At 41.1% G+C, this 18,616-nt stretch overlaps 1 protein-coding gene across 1 annotated transcript; it reads right to left on the bottom strand.

The window, feature by feature from the left end:
* Nucleotides 1–3,242: 3,242 nt before the first annotated feature.
* Nucleotides 3,243–3,668, bottom strand: LOC110696737. Its single transcript, XM_021874090.1, has one exon. The coding sequence runs from the start codon at nucleotides 3,666–3,668 to the stop codon at nucleotides 3,243–3,245; it is 426 nt and encodes a 141-aa protein (XP_021729782.1).
* Between the last annotated feature and the right edge of the window lie 14,948 nt (nucleotides 3,669–18,616).

Below are 18,616 nucleotides of genomic sequence, written 5' to 3'. Positions count from 1 at the left end.
AGAAACAGGGGGGACGGACTCGCCGGTATCCATCAAACCGAGAGAAGCGTCCCCAAAACAGCATCATCATCAGACACATCAAATACTCAACAACCATATCAGTAAACAGGGGCAAAAACCAACGAAAGACATGAGTCATGCAAATCAGCAGCAACATAAATATACAAGTAAAACAATGAAAGACCGAAAGGCAAGCAAGAATCCCAGCTGGGTCACTCCCTACCAAAAGTATATCTCCTACTCGTTAAAATAAGCATAGAAAAGCAAGGGAGAGAGATATACTCAAGGGACGTAGCCTACTGGCCACTAGAGCCAGGCTCACTAGGTGAGTCAGGCCGACGTGGCGGCTCGTCATAAGTGAAACCACCAGGGGGGCCAAAAAGGCCCCATTCACCAACAAAGCCCGGCGGCCAACCGTAGTGACCTCTGTAAAGATCCTCTTGCCAACTAGGCAAAGGATTAGAGGGAGCGTCCTCAGACTGGGAATATAGAGGGGTGGGGTGATCGGGATGCACATAGGGGTAAGCAGGGTCCCCTCTAAAGTCACACCCGCCGGGCACACGATAATCGTACTGCCCGTCCTCTGGGAAACTGTGGAGCTCCCTACTAGGCTCGGAAGGACCTTGCCAGTAGGGGCAAGTGGGGAGATTCCCCCCCTAAGAAGGAACAGGGCCGTGCTGAGGCGGCCAATTAGGGTAGTTCACGGGGGGAGCAATCTCTCCTCTATCCACAGCTAAGTCATAGAGGGCCTGTTGCTGCAGATGGTTGCCCTGCTGTGACTCATAAATTGCTTGCAACTGCCTAGCTATATTAGACAGCTGAAATGTACCCGTATCTGTGGGTTGCTGGGCAACCGGCTGCTGCTGATGCTCCTGAACCTCCTCCTCATTACCTATCCCTACCTCATCGTCCCCATCAACATCGGGCACTTGCCCGCTATCTCTCAAAACTCTCCACACATTGGAGGACTGACGCGTGAGGGAGGTGAAGTGAGGCTTAGGGAGGAAACAATGGTGGGATCCTCTAACTAACCACCTAAAAGCATTGGGGTTTGCCGTGGGAGTAATAAAATAAGAGCGGCGGAGTTGGTCTAAGTCAAGGTAAATATCCCCACTACTACCTACGGCCGTGCATAGAGGTAGAAGGTCAGTGTATCCTAACTTGGTGGCCAATCTAGTGACCATCGCCCCGTAGTGTATATCCCCTAGCTTTTTCCCCTTTGCTATGGCCTGGCAGGTTTGCATGAAGAGGAAACCCAAATTCAACCTCCTTGCATACTCTCCCTTTGTGGCTATCCACAGGCAAAGGAACTCTTCCTTAGTCAGCTTTCCTAGGTCCTGTTTACTAATGATAGAATACACTAGTAAACGGTGTAGGATCCTAAGGGCAGGGTGCCAAATCTCACTGGCTATGGAAGTCCGGGTTTAAAACTCATTTTTACCTGAAATAGAACGCCACCAAGCGTACTCACTATACTCCCTAAAGCTCTCATAAAGAGGGTAGTGAATGTCGGCATCAGGGTGAAAGTCGAGGACTCGGTTGAACTCTGCTAATGACATGGTTTGGGGGTTGTTGAAGAGTTGGAAAGAAATTCGAAAGTCGTTATTTTCTAGACTATCCACTTGAAAAGACGAGAAAAACTCTAATGTGGGTTCTTGGTAGGTCATGAATGAGGAGTTTACAAATGACCCTAGTCGAAGGTTGTCAAAAAGAATCCACAAATCATCGTTTATACCGAGTTTTATCATGTCTCCACGATGGTAGTGCCTAGAAGGTCGCAACTTACGTTTTTTCATCTCGGAGTATATGGAGGAGTGGCTTTTGTTTAAGAATTTTAAGGTGGGTAAGGCATTGGGTTGGTCTGACTCTGGGTTTTGGGACAATTGTCCCGACTTTGCAGTTTTTCTCTTCTTCCCAATCCTTAGACTCATGACTGCCCACCTCTTTTATTTATTTATTTATTTATTTATTTTATTTTTTTCTGTTTTCACTCCTTTTCAAAGCCAACTCCGGCTATTTCCACCCTTAACCTCCACAAAATTACAATGTACCTGTTCACAAGCAATAATAATCCAACCGACACAACGAATATAGCCTAAGATAATAACCAACAACAACAATTTCAACAGAATCCAGTAGTAATTTCAACAATAATCAATCAAATTTCGCTAATAACCCAGAATAATCAAAATCCTTGCTTAAAAATTAATCAAAAGAGAGTAATTAACGAAGGAAATTAAATACCTTTACCCTTATGCGAAAAATTGTTGTTTTCGGTGTCAAATTGTTGAGGGTTTTGAGTAGCAAACGAGTTCGTCGCGGTTGGTGTTGAGGATGACTAATTGCTTGCTTTGATGATGAACAAACGGAGAAGATGAATGATTGAAGCTTGAGGATGATTGATTGAAGAGGATGGAAGAAGAAATGATCTTGAGTATGGTGGTGAGGAGCGGCCGCGAAGGGAGAGAAGGGTGATGTTGTGTTTGTGAGGGTTTGGGGAAGATTGGGGAAATAAAAGACGAACTGTATTTTTTTTTTCTGAAACCCAGAATGGCGCGCCCGCTCCCAACGAAGGCGCGCCCGCTTCCAAGGTAGGCGCGCCCGCGCCTAAGTGAGAACGCGGCCCGCTCCTAAATCGCGATAAAATCGCTCCCAACTCCTTGGAAATCAGACCAAGCTATTGTCGCGCCCGCGCTCCGATTAAGCGCGCCTGCGCCACTTTGGCATCGCGGGCCGCTCACAAATCGCGACAAAATCGCTCCTATTCTCTGGAATTGGGTGAGTATTAGGACCAAAGAGCTGGCGCGCCCGCTCCTAAAACTGGCGTTCCCGCGCCTACTTTTTGACGCGAGCCGCTCCTTAATCGCGCTTAAATCGCTCCTACTTTCTGGAATGGGAGCAATTAACATTCATAAACAGGCGCGCCCGCGACTAAACCAGGCGCGCCCGTGCCTTTCTGCTCTTGCGGATCGCGCTTCAGCCGCGACCAAATCGCGCTGAGGTTTTGTCTCTTTAGTATACATTCGATTACAATTTCTCAAAATTCCTCATTTTTGCTTTACTCTTGTCTCTCTTTCCTCGTGGGCACACGCAATCACACCTACATCAAAATTGATTGGGAAAAGTGTTAGATGGATTAGCTAAAGTGATTTGAAAGAAAATAAAATCAAAGAGGTTAGAAACCGGGTTGCCTCCCGTAAGCGCTTCTTTAACGTCACTAGCTTGACGTACTTCACATGGAATCATGGTGACTTGAAAACATCAATGAGAGATAAATTTTCCGGCTTCTCAATTAGTTGACCCTCATAGTATGGCTTGAGACGGTGCCCATTCACTTTGAATGGAGGGTACTTGTCATTGAATACCTCAACTGAGCCATAAGGAAAGACTTTGGATACTTGAAATGGACCGCTCCATCTAGACCTCAATTTCCCGGGGAAGAGCTTGAGTCTTGAATTGTAGAGTAGGACCTTTTGTCCTTCCACAAATTCCTTACTGGAAATTTGAGCGTCGTGCCATGCCTTGGTTCTTGCTTTGTAGAGGCTTGCACTGTCATATGCGTTCATTCTCAACTCTTTCAACTCATGAAGCTCTAGAAGTCTTTGCTCACCCGCACTGTGGAGATCAAAGTTGATTTGCTTGATTGCCCAATGCGTTCGGTGCTCCATCTCTACGGGTAAATGGCAATTCTTCCCAAAAACAAGCTTATAGGGGGTAGTCCCTATAGGAGTCTTGAAGGCAGTCCTATATGCCCACAATTAATCAATGAGCTTACTAGACCAATCCTTCCTTGTTCTAGCAACGGTCTTCTCCAAGATGACTTTTAACTCCCTATTTGTGACCTCCGCTTGACCACTTGTTTGGGGGTGGTAAGCAAGGCCTCGCTTGTGCGATACACCATACTTTGAAAGAAGCATGATCATAATTACACCATACTCCCTATGTTAGGCGCGCCCGCGCCTAAGCCGCGCCCAAATCGCGCCTACATTCTGCCTCCAATATTTTCGACCCCAATGTTAGGCACGCCCGCGCTGGGTTTGGCGCGCCCGCGCCATTCTGAAAGCGCGACCCGCGCTGTCCGCATGACCTTGCTTGCTTGCTCCTTAACTTCCTTTGTAGCTCTTCAAATGAACTCCAATTATCCAAGCTCTTCATTCTCTTCAAATCAACTCCAAAAGCCTACAAAACACGAGGAAAAGCACAAAAACATAATAAAGGGAGAAACGGAGCAAAAGGGGTACAAACAAGGGACAAACGTAGAAAAATACCGCGATTAGAGGATCTAAATAGTGGCATAAATTCCACTTATCAAATTCCCCCACACTTGCCTCTTGCTTGTCCTCAAGCAAGAACAAAAGCAGAAACAAAAAGAAAGAAAAAGGATCTAATAACACTAAAACGAGAGGGGTGAAAAAGAATATACACTAACTCACTTTCGTATGAATCACGGTTGTTTTTAGCGTAAACAACAAGCCATTTAAACCTCAAAGTCACCTATGAGGACGAGTATGCTCTCGTAAGGGTTTCCAAAGAGTTTAACCCATAACTCTACACATAAAGCAACACAAACAAGGCAATGCATAGACAAATAAAATAAACACAAAAACAAGACGTTCTTGGTGGAGTTTTTGGAACGAAACAAGCACCAATGAATGCACAACTTTCTAAACAAATAAGGGTATGCACGTTCCAAGATGTTTAGGGTTGAAAGAAACATAGACTAAGCTAAGCATAGAGAACTAAGAGCCATACAATTCACCTTTCATCCCAAACTAGCTAGCCGCGTTCTCTCCACTAGCTTCAAGTCAACCATTAGGTGGGCTTCTCATGGTTCCTCGAAGGAACCGGAAAAAGATAAAGAAATGAAAACGATGAGAAGGTTATCCCGATGTCTTGGCTATGCACTCTCTCTCTATAAGCTTGACAACTATCTTCCTCCATCGATAAAGACTAAACTCTATAGGGTCTAAAGGTCTTTTATTGGTTGTAAGGGTATGCTTGGGGTGTAAGGTGGGAAAATTTTTGAAAAATTTAAAAATTTGGTGGTATTCCCCCACACTTATTCAATAAACACACACTAACAAGACTAAGAAACAGGACTCCCCCACACTTGAACGGAGAATTGTCCTCAATGCTCAAACACGAGGGATATGAAGTTTTTTTTTTTTTTTTGGTCCTTACCTTATTTGAGTAAGGACGGCTTTTCATAAGCATTTGCTCTTATTTCACTGAATAGAAACACAGTTTACTCACTTGCTTGACCAAAGAACTACAACTTTCTCATTTGCGTTCAAAATCAACACAAAACAATTCTCAAACTAACATGCTTCACATAAACAAAAGGTTTAGGGGAACAAAAGGTCATTCGGTTTGTAATGTGGCTCAAAATCAAGAAAGGGAAATAGGCTCAAAGGGTTAGCAAGAGGGGCAAATTTAAAAGAAAACCAATTTTGTAACAAACAAAAAGAAGGATAAGGAAATGAAAAATGCCTATGTCCTCCCTTAAAGGGTTCGATCACGATCTCGGGTAGATAAAAGTCAAACTCTGGATTGAAAAATGCATAACCAAGGATCCAAATATGCCACTCAACAAAGTTGATGAAGGCTAGAACAAATAAACCTCACACGGGATTTGTATAGCAATTACCGACCTAAGGGGTTCATATCCACTATGGAGAGCGACACCGTCTTACCACAACCATGGATTAAGGCTACAAGTATCCCAAAGTTCTTAAAACCGCTACCTTAGCATTAAAATATGTTTAACTCAACCCAAAACACTCTCAAACCGTGCATACCATTACCAATTAGGAAGGAAAGCCTTCAAGGACACACGCTCAAAACATTAAGTCCAAAACAAGAATGAATAAAACACATACGAAAACTTGCCTTGTTTTTAAAGGAAAATACTCCATACAAGCAAATATTCACAAGACAAGAACAACTTGAGAATGTTTATACAGTTGCGCAAGATGAGAGCATGATCAACAAATCCATGTATACCAAAAGTCAAATCAATAAGGCGCTCATGGCCATCCAAATATAGAATAACCAAAGTCAAAAATAAACCTTGGTATGTATGGAGGGGGTAAATCAAGCAATCAAGAGACCAAGAAAGGGAAGAAGGAAATTACAAAACCACAAACATGTATCTTTCAAACCACATGCAAATAAGAAGGTAAAGCAATAAAAAAAAGAAAATGGAAAGAGTGAACCAAATGATAGGTGGGTGTGAAACCCGCAAATGAACTCATTTTCATCATTTCCATCTAATTACTCTTCTTTGATGCTTCAACTTCCAATCACAAGCATTCCTTGGTTTGTTTCTTCTTATGGTTCCCGATCCAAGGTCATGCGCAAAAGTATAGACATCAAGTAACTATATACAAAGAGAAACAAGAGGAAAACAAAATTAAAATAAATAAGGAAAAGTAAAATCAATAAAAACACGGGTTACTTCCCGAGAAAGTCTTGTTAATGTTCAAGATTGACCTTATTAGTAAATAACCGGACAAAGAACGCAAAAGCTTGTCATATGCATCGGAAAATATTTCATGAAAAAGAGCATAAGTGATGCTCATATGACAAGCAAGCACAAAGTTGAAAGAAACTCTATGCTTGAGGGGAGGGGGAAAAGAAAAATAAAAAGAATCAAAAGAAAAATCAAAAGAAAAATTAAAATAAGAAAAAGAAAAAGAGGGAACAAACTCATTTTGTTGCATTTTGGAAGGTGAAAGCTCATCATTGAAATCAAAAGTAAGGCCATGGTGGTATAGAGAGGCAAGGGGCTCCTCAATTGGTTTATTTTTGAGAAAATATGGTAGTGAGATGGGAAAAGAAGGAATATTGCTAAACTTCCTTGAAAAAGGGATGTAAGTTGAAGGGGTTTGAATTGGGATCACACTCACCACCTCAATTACACCACCTAGCATTGAATCACAAGCTTTCTCTTCCAACTCATCTTCAATACCCTCAAAGATTTTCGATGTATTCTCAATCACCAATTGGGATATTTCACTCTCAACAAGAGCATGATCATCATTGTTAACATTCCCCAAGTCATCATGAATGAACATCGGTATCTCATCATCACCTAAACCAAACTTTTCTCTAAGCAACCTCAAATCAATGTTTAAATGCATCAATTTTGTATCGTCAATGGGTTGCGAAGAGTTTTGAGCCTCAAATTGGGTGGAGGGGTTGGTATTCATGAAGTCATGAAAAATCTCACCATCCATACTCCCTCCATCACTTTCAAAATCATCATCCTCAATCACATTCTCAAATGCCAAATGAGTTGTCTCACTCTCTTGATTACCCTTAGGCTCACTCAAATGGGAGGAAGGAGAAGAAGGAAAGGCATCCTCTTGGGATGAGGCTAGTTGGGAAATTTTACTTTCCATCATTTTAATCCAAGCTTTCCTTTTATTCCTCTCTTCATCTTGTTTTCTCATAAACTCCTTAAGCATCTCCATACACTCTTCTTCCTTCGATCTCCCCACTGAATTACCCTCACAAAAAGGCTCATTAGACAAATAGGGGAACTCATTAGGAATCGTGTATGAAAAAGGAAAGGAAGATGAAGAATTATGCATTTGAGAATTTGGGGTGTGTGAAGCATCATTGGAATTCATGCACATAATTGATGAACATTGAAAAATATCATGAACATTATCAACATTGGGATGCATCTCATCACAATTAGCATACAAAAGGGAAGGGTTGCCATCATTCATCAAGGGATCATCATGGGGAACATAAGAATCATCATTAGAGTTTATGCAAGAGTTAGAAAAATCATGACAATTATCATAATTATCTTGCTCATTGCTATCACGAGCAAACCACAAATAAAAATCCCAAGCCTCATCCGAAGATGTGGCTCGAAATTCACCATTAAATATGTTTTCAACCACCCCCCTAGTGTACTCATTCAAACCCCAATAAATTATCTCACAAGACTCCCATAAAGTACAACCAAGGTAATTAGAGAAGTCTTCAAACCTATTAAAGTATACCCAAAAGGGCTCATATTCAAATTGAGGCAAAGAAGGACATGACATTTCATTTTGGACAAATTGATCCATGACTCAATGAGGCAAAAAAAATAGAAACCAAATAAGAAAGCTCAAATATTTTTGGAACTTCCCCCTTTTTTTTTCTTTTTTTTTTAAACAAAAAATAAACAAAAAGAAAAGAAAATATTCGCAAAGACCTAGACTTAATAAGGTAATACAACAATAATGGAAGCCGTCCCCGGCAACGGCGCCATTTTGACAGGCGGTATTTTAGGTCGTTACTAAGACACCTCTATCAAATGATATTTGTAGTCCTAAACATGCAACTAAAAGAGCATAGAGGCAAGTTAAGGGTCGAACACAGGGAAACGATTAACACCGCTATTTATCTCCTAATGTTAATCTTATTCGATCAAGAAGTATGGTGGGTAAAGTAATGACTAAAGGGGATAGAATAACAATTAAAACAAGCACTAGGGGGAAGGATCAAACATGCTATGAATTCAACGAAGTTGAGCATCCGAAAATAGGTTTACATGTAACCCAAGCAACTCATACAAGTCAATATCAAGAATACTCTCTAATCACCTATCGAGATTAAGAGCTTTCCTAGCTAGCATACACTCACACTATCATCGTAAGGCATACAAGCTAAGGTCATGCAATAATCAATCACCTAATGACTATTCCTAAGTCGCACTATCGTCACGATTTAGTTCACGTCATTCAACCACAACATGCATATGGCCATAAACATGGAGTGGCTAATAAGTATAAGCACAAGGAAGATTTAATCACAAATATTCCAAATTAACCTAGCCTAGCATACATCAAACTCAAAGCATATCTTCACCAAACCCCTAGCAACAAGAAACTACTCACTAGTCATAACTACAACTACAATCATACTAAGCAACATTATAACCAATGAAATAGTAAGAAAGACAAAGTTTTTATCAACTAAACTAACAAAGGTAGAAACTTTAATCATAAAAACAAGAGAAAATAGAGAAATATACCAAAACCTTCGTTGAAATCCAAATAAAGAGCCATACATCATTCAATCTCCAAGCTTGACCATACATCAATGTTGCAAAATTACTTCTTCAAAAACTAAGAGTAAAACTAATGTTGATAGACAATGAAAATTACACTAAAAACTATCAAGATTGTTCAATACAAAAGTGGCTAAAACAAAAACCTAGAAAAATTCCTTAAAAGCTCTCCTCTAAGGTTTCTATTCTAAAATAATATCCCTATGCTAGAATGTTCTCCCTCGTTAGCCGTTTTTGCCTCCCCTCCTTTGTTAATTTGGGCTGAAACCGGGATTTGAATCAGCAGCAGACAGGCGCGCCCGCGCTTTAAATGATGGCGCGGCCGCTCCTAGAAATGCGTGCCCGCTCCAAAGTGGGTATTTAATGGTTGGTCTAGCTCATCAACGCGCCCGCGCTCAAGGGATGCGCGCCCGCGCCTATAGGTGGCGCGCCCGCTCCTCTGGTGGCGCGCTCGCGCCATTTGCCTGGTCTGGATTTCTTCCCGTTTTGCCCTTGTTCCTTCCATCTCCGAATCAACGGCGTACACCTGCAATCATAAAACTGGAAAGCAAGGCGTAATACAACAAAAGGGGAGGGGAGCATAGACTACCTAAACCATATGAGTACACATTACGCGCCACAAAGGTAGAATACTCGAACTAGGCGGATCATAGCAAAAACATACTAAAATGGACCGAATTATTACTAAAACTACTAGAAAAGACTGTCCTAAGAGCGACATAAATGTCACTCATCAACTCCTTACTGATATCGTTGAGCTTAACCAAGACAACTTGTATACCTAATATACCTTACGTTCCTAGGGAAGTAGTGATGCCTCGCTTTGGCGTAATCCATCACGTACGCGCATTAGTTCGGTAAGTGTTGTTCTTGGAATGGCAAATTTTAGCTCAATATTTTTAAGGGACCTAGGGTTTCTATGTTGGTTGATTTAAGTGAACTTAACTAATCATCGCAACATTATATAAATCCTAGACATGCATCTAGCAATCATATATATAATAACAATATATAAGGCATAAAATTAGATGCATTTGGCAACTAGCATGACCCCTTGAAATCCTCAATTTCCATGGGTCTTCGTCTTGGCTCGTCTTCATCGAAACGCCGTCTTGAGACATCTTGGCCAAAATGAAATAAAAGAAGCTAGCTAGAATGACTAAGATTAATCTAATTAGTACAAAAATACTTAACGGTTCGCAGACCGTATTTAGATTTACAAAAATACATAACGGAGCGCAGTCCGTATTTTCTATCCTAGTCGCGCCCCACTAGTTGCCATTTTCAAAGAATCTGTTTTGAAAGCAATCTTTCATTCACCCGTTCACTATTTGTGAACGGCCCATGCAATTTTACGAAATACATAATTAAACACGCACAACTAGTAACTAACTTAGGTCGTTAATCCAATTAACGCTCCTAATTAAAACTAGTCAAAGTGGTTTAATCCATTATTTCTAAACGCAAAATGCTAACGCATTTAATTAAGCTCCCACTAAATTCCGCATCCGTACTTAATTAATCCGATTAATTAAGTAGGCATAACCCATAATTTGTCAAAATTTTGCAAAATCGAAAATCGAGGTTTTTACCCTCGTTAAAATAATTAATTAAAATTATTAACACGAAAAAAATCGCAAAATCGTAGCTCAAATATTAAGCAAAATACCCCACACAAAACTTAGGTGGATGCGCACCATGGCTGCTAGGCAGCCCATGGCATGCTGCGCTTGCTATGTTGTGTGCCAGCATCCACGCCTAGCATGGTATGCTGCGCCAGCCAGCACTAGCAGCTCGCTACGCATGCTGCGCATGCTAGCTTGCTGGCTGGTGCCTGGCAGCGTCTGGCAGGCTGGCTGGGGCTTGCTGCCTCGCTGCCCAGCAGCATGCACAAGCTGTTCTAGCAGCCTTGCCATGCACCAAGCACTACGGCAGCACACCTCTCCCACTGCCACGCTGCCACGCACCAACGATGCACAACCATATGCGCACCACAGGCAGCCTGCATGTGGGCTGCTAGGCAGCCCGGCTAGCCTTGGTAACGCTTGCGGTTTTGCATCGTTTTGCGTGCGTTTTACTCGGAATTTTAATTCCTATTTTGTGTGACAATAATCAATTCTAAATCAAATTTTAGAATTGATTTGAGTGAAAATAAAATAAAACGAAATTAAGTCTAACTTAAACAAATTTATTTTATTGGTGCACAAGCCTAAATTTATCCAAAATGTCCATTTTGAACAAAATTAGGTCAAACTTTTATGCTTAAAATAAAATGAGCTATGTCCAAAATCAATCTTTTGCTAATATGCAAATTAATAATGGATTTGACAAAAGGGAGTTGGAAAAATAAATTAACCATCCAATGATAAAAATTTTCCAACTTGCATACTTGTGTAAAATACCAAGATTACATCTTCCAATATGAAGATTAATCAAATTTTACTCACAAGTAATTGAACTTAATGGATTTTATCAACCAAAACATGAAAAAATCCAAACTTTGTTCAACATGGAATTAAGGGTTAGGGTTCTAATCATTTAAACACTTAAAGATTAGAACTTTAACATTTCTTGGGAACTTAAAATACAAAATCACAACAAGTTTTCACACCTTATTGCAATTTATTTGCAAAATTTGTGAAAAACAAGTTTATGTGATAAATTAGTATATCAACTTAAGCACTAATAAACACTCCATTATTATGCTCAAGGATATTTTAAAACCAGTAGATTAGTGATGCAAAAGTGCATTTAATCTAACCTTGTAATGCTTGCATTAATCAAGGCTTAAAAAGAATAAAAATTTTCGTTGAAAAACGAAAAAAACCCCAGAAAAATTGGGTTTCTGGTTCGAATTTGGCTTCTGGATAACCCAAAAACGGTTGATACAGTTCCAGAATGTCGATTCCACCCAAAAATTACTATTTTTTAGCCAAAATCTGGGTTCGACAGCCAAATCGAAAATAAAATCGAGTTTTAAAAGATAATTAAAACGAGCCTCTAATCTAATTAGATGAACATGAACCAGAAAATTAAATTCTTTAAAACACCTTAATTAAACAATAATTGCAAAAATTAAAAGGAGCGTGGCTCCGATACCGCTGTAGGGTTTCGTAGTGACCCGACACTACGTGGAAGGAAACCCACCAAGACCCGCCCCTTAATTAAAGCAATTAAACAAGCATAATAAACTTAATCAAACAAGATTAAGAACAAGAATTATACCTTTGACGCGTGCTTCGCTCCTAAAGAGCTCTTACTTCAAAATCCCGAAAAGACGAGATCTCCGATGGATCGTACCCTCGACCCGACCCGAGCGTCCCAAGTCTTGAAGGTTAGTCAAGACCCGGACAAAATTAACTATGAGTTTTACGAATCAAAGGTTTACTCTTTTCTAGAGTTGCCTTTTTAATTCCACTCAAAGGTTGTGCTCAAATCCCAAAACCAAGCTTGGTATTTATAGGGAAATGATCCCTTGATTTCCAATCTCCCATCAATGTGGGAGAGTTGGTAAAATGACAATTATTTAATTCCAAAATTAAATAATTAATCAACTCAATCACAAATCGACACTTGGCATAATTATAGAGAAAGCCAAGTGAGGACCAAGGCTTGGGGGGGACCATTGCCTTGATCCCCAAGGCCATGAATTGGTCCCCACACACCATGCCCAAAACCGGGTCAAGGTGTGCTAGCTGGCTGCCAGCTAGCGTGGCCTTGCTGCCCAGCACCCAGCCAGCCAGCCAGTGCACGCTGCTGCTGGGCTGTGCTGGTGCTACGTGCTGGCGCTGGGCGCTGCTAGCACCTAGTGCTGGCACCGGCCCCAGCAGCCACGCACATCTCTCGCACGCTATTGCTAGCATAGCCAGCATGCGTGCTGCTAGCGAGCCAAGCATGCTGGCCCATCCCTCGCATCATCCATACTACACGCATCATGCACCACGCAATGCTCGCACTAGCCAGCGCCTAGCACTGTTGTGCTTGGTGCGAGGCATGCACATATGCACATGCATGCGTGGTGCTGCCTAGCAACCCAGCCACCCATTGCACGCACACACGCACCATCCCACAAGCATTAGTGCGGCTGCAGTGCGAGGCTGCGAGGCACACACGCACACACACGCATGCCCCAGGCTTTGCGATGGTGCTTGTGTGTGGTGCCATGCCTTGCGATGGTGCCTAGCAAGGGCTGCGTGCTGCGATAGACCACCATATGCACCCAGGCACCAGGCTAGCGCGCTGCTAGCTGCGATGGGCTACTTGGGGCTCGTGGTATTTGCGATGGCTTGCCATGCGCACCCAAGCACCCATGCTAGCATGTTGCTAGCTTGCGATGGGCTGCTAGGGCGCGCCTAGGCTGCGATGGTGCCTAGCACACCATGGTGCGCCTAGCACACACATGGTGCGCCTAGGCTTGCTTTGAGCTAGACTAGCCTAGCTACGGCTACGCTCATACTTGTCGATTGTGATTTTGCGACGTTCGGTCTCGACGCCTTAGGCTCGATTTTCGACCTCTGTATTCGTAAAACTCTGTCGACTCATTAAATCCTTTCGGATTAATTCGTCGTCTCGGATCGGTGATTCGATTGGGTTCAACCCGAAGGGTTCAGTTAAGATTAAGTTGTAATATCAATTGTATCCTGATATTACTGATCGGAAGCGGCCTCCACCTAAGCATTCCGATCACTTGACTTTACTGAAGAATTAGCTCTGTAATAATTCTGAACCCTTTATCGGAAGAATACACTTGTTGGAAGGACACCATTCCTTTCAGTATAGGCATATGTAGAAGAATAAAGGTTAGTTTAATCACAAACAAGCTATGCACAAGTAAGATATGCACAAGTAGTCAAGAAGTCACAACATGATGCAATGAGTTTGCAACCTAACCATGGCTCTAGTTCTCTGAGGTCAAGGATTATGGTGTCCAAGAGGGTCCGTGGTTAAGAGTCCGAATGCATCGCGCGAAAGCCTTACCTTTAGAACGGTTGGCACGATGGACGGGACCCTGCGAGTTAAACTCTACTCCATGGTTTGGTGAATTCAACAAACTCGGATGCACCCATTATTGCATGGAATGTTTATTAGGATGGACGGAGCGTGAATTCCCAAGGGCTAAAACCATATGTAAAATACATATAGGTTAAGAAAGGTCGGAAAAACTTAATCAGGAAGTAAAATCGTTAAGACAGTACTAAAATCGGGCCAAACGCGAAGACAGATTTCTGGCGTAGAATTACCCGAATTCATTGCTTGCAAGCAGAGACCATCGTTTGGCGACAGGTCTGTCGCGGCGCGACAAGCTCGTCGTTCAACGTTGGTCGCTGTTGCCACGCGACAGTTTTGACGCTTTACAACAGTTTCAATTTTCGATGTTTTTTCCGATTTCTCGTAGCGTCTTTTCGATTTTTGTTGTGAAAAATATTTTCGACCTTTCCTTCGTGTATGTCCTATGTTTTTGACACATTAAGGATGATCTTTCCAATACAAACCTTTTTATGCTTATGCCACAATGTTAATCAAAATTACGCACATGAATATGTAGAATCTTCAAGTCTTATCCACTCATTCTAAATCAATTGCTAAAATAAATTAGGAATCAATTTAGAAATTCTCCTCGGTTGAGTCGCCAAAAACTATAGGGAATTTTTCAACTCATCTTTGATCCATACCGTGGTTCATGCTGCTGCAATCCCCACAATATGTGAGTATTATTATAAAGATTTTAATCGTTTCTATAACTTTAGGGAGGCCGATTTAGATTTCATGACTCATGGAAAAGAAGTAGATCTAATAAAATTTGCATCTTTTTTCTTTAATTGACCTAAGTCTAGTTCTCTTCATATTTATAGAAAAAGAGAGTTCTTATTTTGCATGTTTAGCCAACTTTTGTTCACTAATGGTAATAACCTGATGGGTCAAGCCATACTAGCATCAATTATGGAACAAGTTGACGCTGGAAGAAATCCCATGCCTGTGATTGTTGGAGAAACAATGATAAGCTTAGATGATTTGAAGAAGGATCTCAAAACACCACTATGAGGATCTCCTTTATTATTACAGGTGGAAAAGAAATACTTCTAATTACAGAGATAAAAAATATTCAATTTGTAATGTAACAATATTTAATATTTATGCTTGCAGATTTGGCTAATGGAGCAAATGGGACTGATTGCCCCTCCTGACGATGTTAAGAAGTACACACCAAATTGCTTTGTAAGAAGGAAGAAGCGTTTTTCCATAAAGATGGACTACCGGGAGTGGAGTAAAATTTTCCAAACTTGCGATTTCTCCATCAAGTGGGTTGTTCCTTGGTAGAAGATTAAGAAGATGAATGGAGTCAACGATCAACCTTTTTGTCGTATCCCAAGCATGTCAAAGTTGACATTTTATTTCCCTTTTAGAGTCATGAGACAATATGGACTTGCACAAACTATCCCTGATAGTGATGATCGTCGTCCTCATGAGTATTCTATATCGAAGAACGTTGAGAGGTTCGATGATTATTGGTATTTGAGACCATTGTGGACTATTGTGTCTGACAGAACTCCTCCTCCCTTGTCTCCAAAATACAATCAATGGTTACTTACTCGAAACCAAAAGGATAAGAACAAAGCTCGCAAATTGGATCCTAAAGGTGTAGAGAAGAGTAGCATAAAAGACATTCTTGGGGACAAGAAGGATCCACCTAAAGATCCTTTGGGTCCAGGAGTTGCTTTCAAGACGCCTATCATGCCTAAAAAGAAAAGTGTTATAGAGGGTAAAGGAAAGAGAAAAGCTACTCCTATAGAGAATGAAAAGAAAGTTTGGGTTGAGAAGAAGGTGGGGATTTTTGCAAAAGGAGAAACTTCTTCCTCAAAGGTTTTCGTTCGCTCATCTAAGGGTTCACTACTGGTAAAAGAAATATCAGATGATGCAGACAAGGATAAGACCTGGAAAAGGGCTCGTAAGGAGAAAGAAGAGTAGATTTAGCGTATTGCTTTGCCTTTAATTACATTAGACATTTTAGTTGAAGTTTAATCTTATTTTGGAAAAGGAGTAATGCCATTAATAATTTAGTTTTCAATTTTATTTAATTATCAATGCAATTTTAGGCTTTAATTCATTTTATAATTTCCAAAGTACAGAAATTGGGAGCAATGGAAAGACTTAGGTGATATGTAACATTACTCATATATGCATTCCCGTATCTCATCATCTATGACTCGCATTGTTTGCAGCATCCTCTTCAACTGGAAGCTGTAGCTAAGACAATCTAGGGTCTCTACAGGTTACCATGATATAAGCAAGTTGCATTTAGAATTTTGTCATCAATGAAACCGAGTTGCGAATTGCCAAAAGTTTTTGTACAATATTAAATTGAAGTACTCTTTTTGGGGATCCCAAATATGAGTCCAATTATTTATTCTTGGCTTCAAAGCTTCTCAAAAAATTAGTTTACATTTTTAGGTATTTTGTTAATCATGTAATTTTTTCAAAAATAATACGAGTACTGAAGTCGGAAAATTTTTGAACTAAATCGAAGGCTAAGAAGCTGCAAAGTCTTCGCAATTAATCGGCACGAAGCTCAGGAATCATCGTACAATTTCATGTCTGTTGCGTGGCGCCACGCGGCGCGCTTGGTTTCTAACGCGGCACAATGTGCCTATCGCCATGCGATGGATACTGTGTTCTTTTCTCCGTCTTTTTCTTATTTTCTACGCTGATAGGGTGCTTCTAAAGACTGATATTTTAAGTTTTAAAGTGACCACACCCTATGGATGGGTTGTCTATGTATCCTTAGTCAATAAGGAATCAGCCTAAACGTAGCTCTCTTGGGTATGGAACCCGTTAGATCATGGGTAAAATTTCTTTAGCTGGTCATAGTTTGTCATATTTGAGAATTCATTGCCATCCATGTCTGTTAATTTAGTTGCACCTCCAGATAGAATAGCTTTCACAATGTATGGGCTAGACCAATTGGGCCTGAACTTCCCTCTTGGGTCTAGTACATTTTTTCTAAGGGCTTTCAACACCAAGTCTCCTTTCTTGATATTTCTTGTCTTGACCTTTGGTTGAAGTGGCTAGCCATGAGATTTCGATAGCATTGGACATGATGTAAGCCTTTTAGTCGTTTTTCATCAAGTAGAATTAGGTCTTCATATTGTGCCCTTGCCCATTTAACCTCGACAAACTTACTTTCCAGTGCTATGCGTAGTAAGGTATTTCTAGCTCTACAGGTTGTACGACGTCAATTCCATAGAACAAGGAGAAGATCATAGTTCATGTGGATGAGCGGATTGACGTTCGATAACCCTAAAGAGCAAAATGGAGTTTAGCAAGCCTATCCTTGTAGTTTTCTGTCATCTTCTCGATGATTATCATTAGATTTTTGTTGGCTGCTTCTACTGCATTATTTGCTTGAGGTCTATATGGTAATGAGTGATGATGTTGGATTCCATACTTTTTAAGCAGGTCTTGACATCCAGCTTGAAAGTGAGTACCATTCTCACTTATCAATTCATGTGGGAGTCTATATCGGCATATGATGTTCCATTCTATAAAGAGTGTCACATGCTTAGTGCTGAGTTTTGCATATGATGCTGCTTCAACCCACTTGGTGAAATAGTCGATGGCGACAAGGATGTATTCATGGCCTCCTAATTCGGGTGGAGTAATTTTCCCAATGATATCTATGCCCCAAGTTGAGAATGACCATGGAGATGTGTAAGTGTATAGGAGGGAAGGTGGAACATGTTGCAAATTGGAATATATTTGGCACTTTGTACACCTTTTCACATATTGATGGCAATCTCTTTTCACGGTAGTCTAATAATAGCCTTGGGGCATGATTTTCTGAACTAGCATTTTACCATTCATGTGTGTTCCACATGCTCCTTTGTGGATGATCCTCGTTGCTTTTTGTGCCTCCTTTTTTCCTACACATAGGAGACCTCTTCCCTTAGTTACTCTTTTATTGATACTCGCCATCGATAAGTACGTACTGTGCGGCAAGGAGTCTCAAAGAACATTTTGCTCTCTTGTTAGTATTAGGTGGATATTTCCTTTAGTGACATAGTTGAGAATGTCTGTGTACCAAGGTGAAAGGAATGGTGTCCTTCCAACAAGTGTATTATTCTGATAGAGGGTTCAGAATTATTACAGAACTAATTCTTCAGTAAGGTCAAGTGATCGGAATGCGTAGGTGGAAGCCGCTTCCGATCACTAATATTAAGGTACAATTAATATTACATCTTAATCTTAACTGAACCTTTCGGGTCGAACCCAATCGAACAACCGATCCGAGACGACAAATTAATCCGAAGGATTTAATGAGTCGACAGAGTTTTACGAATACAGACGCTGGATATCGAGCCTAGGGCGTCGAGACCGAGCGTCGCAAAATCACAAGCGACAAGTACGAGCATAGCCGTAGCTAGGCTAGGCTAGCTCATCCAAATCCCAGGCGCACCATGTGTGTGCTAGGCGCACCATGGTGTGCTAGGCGTAGCATCATGCCTAGGCGTCATCGCAGCCCTAGCATGATGCCTAGGCGCCATCGCA

This window comes from Chenopodium quinoa, unplaced genomic scaffold (assembly GCF_001683475.1).
Source record: "Chenopodium quinoa cultivar QQ74 unplaced genomic scaffold, ASM168347v1, whole genome shotgun sequence".
In the NCBI taxonomy this organism is placed as follows: domain Eukaryota; kingdom Viridiplantae; phylum Streptophyta; class Magnoliopsida; order Caryophyllales; family Amaranthaceae; genus Chenopodium; species Chenopodium quinoa.
Note: the sequence above shows the minus strand (reverse complement) of the source record. Positions and strands in the feature narration are given on the sequence as shown.

Coding starts and splice junctions, on each gene's coding strand:
- LOC110696737 (XM_021874090.1), bottom strand. CDS start 3,668: ATGGAGCACCGAACGCATTGGGCAATCAAGCAAATCAACTTTGATCTC.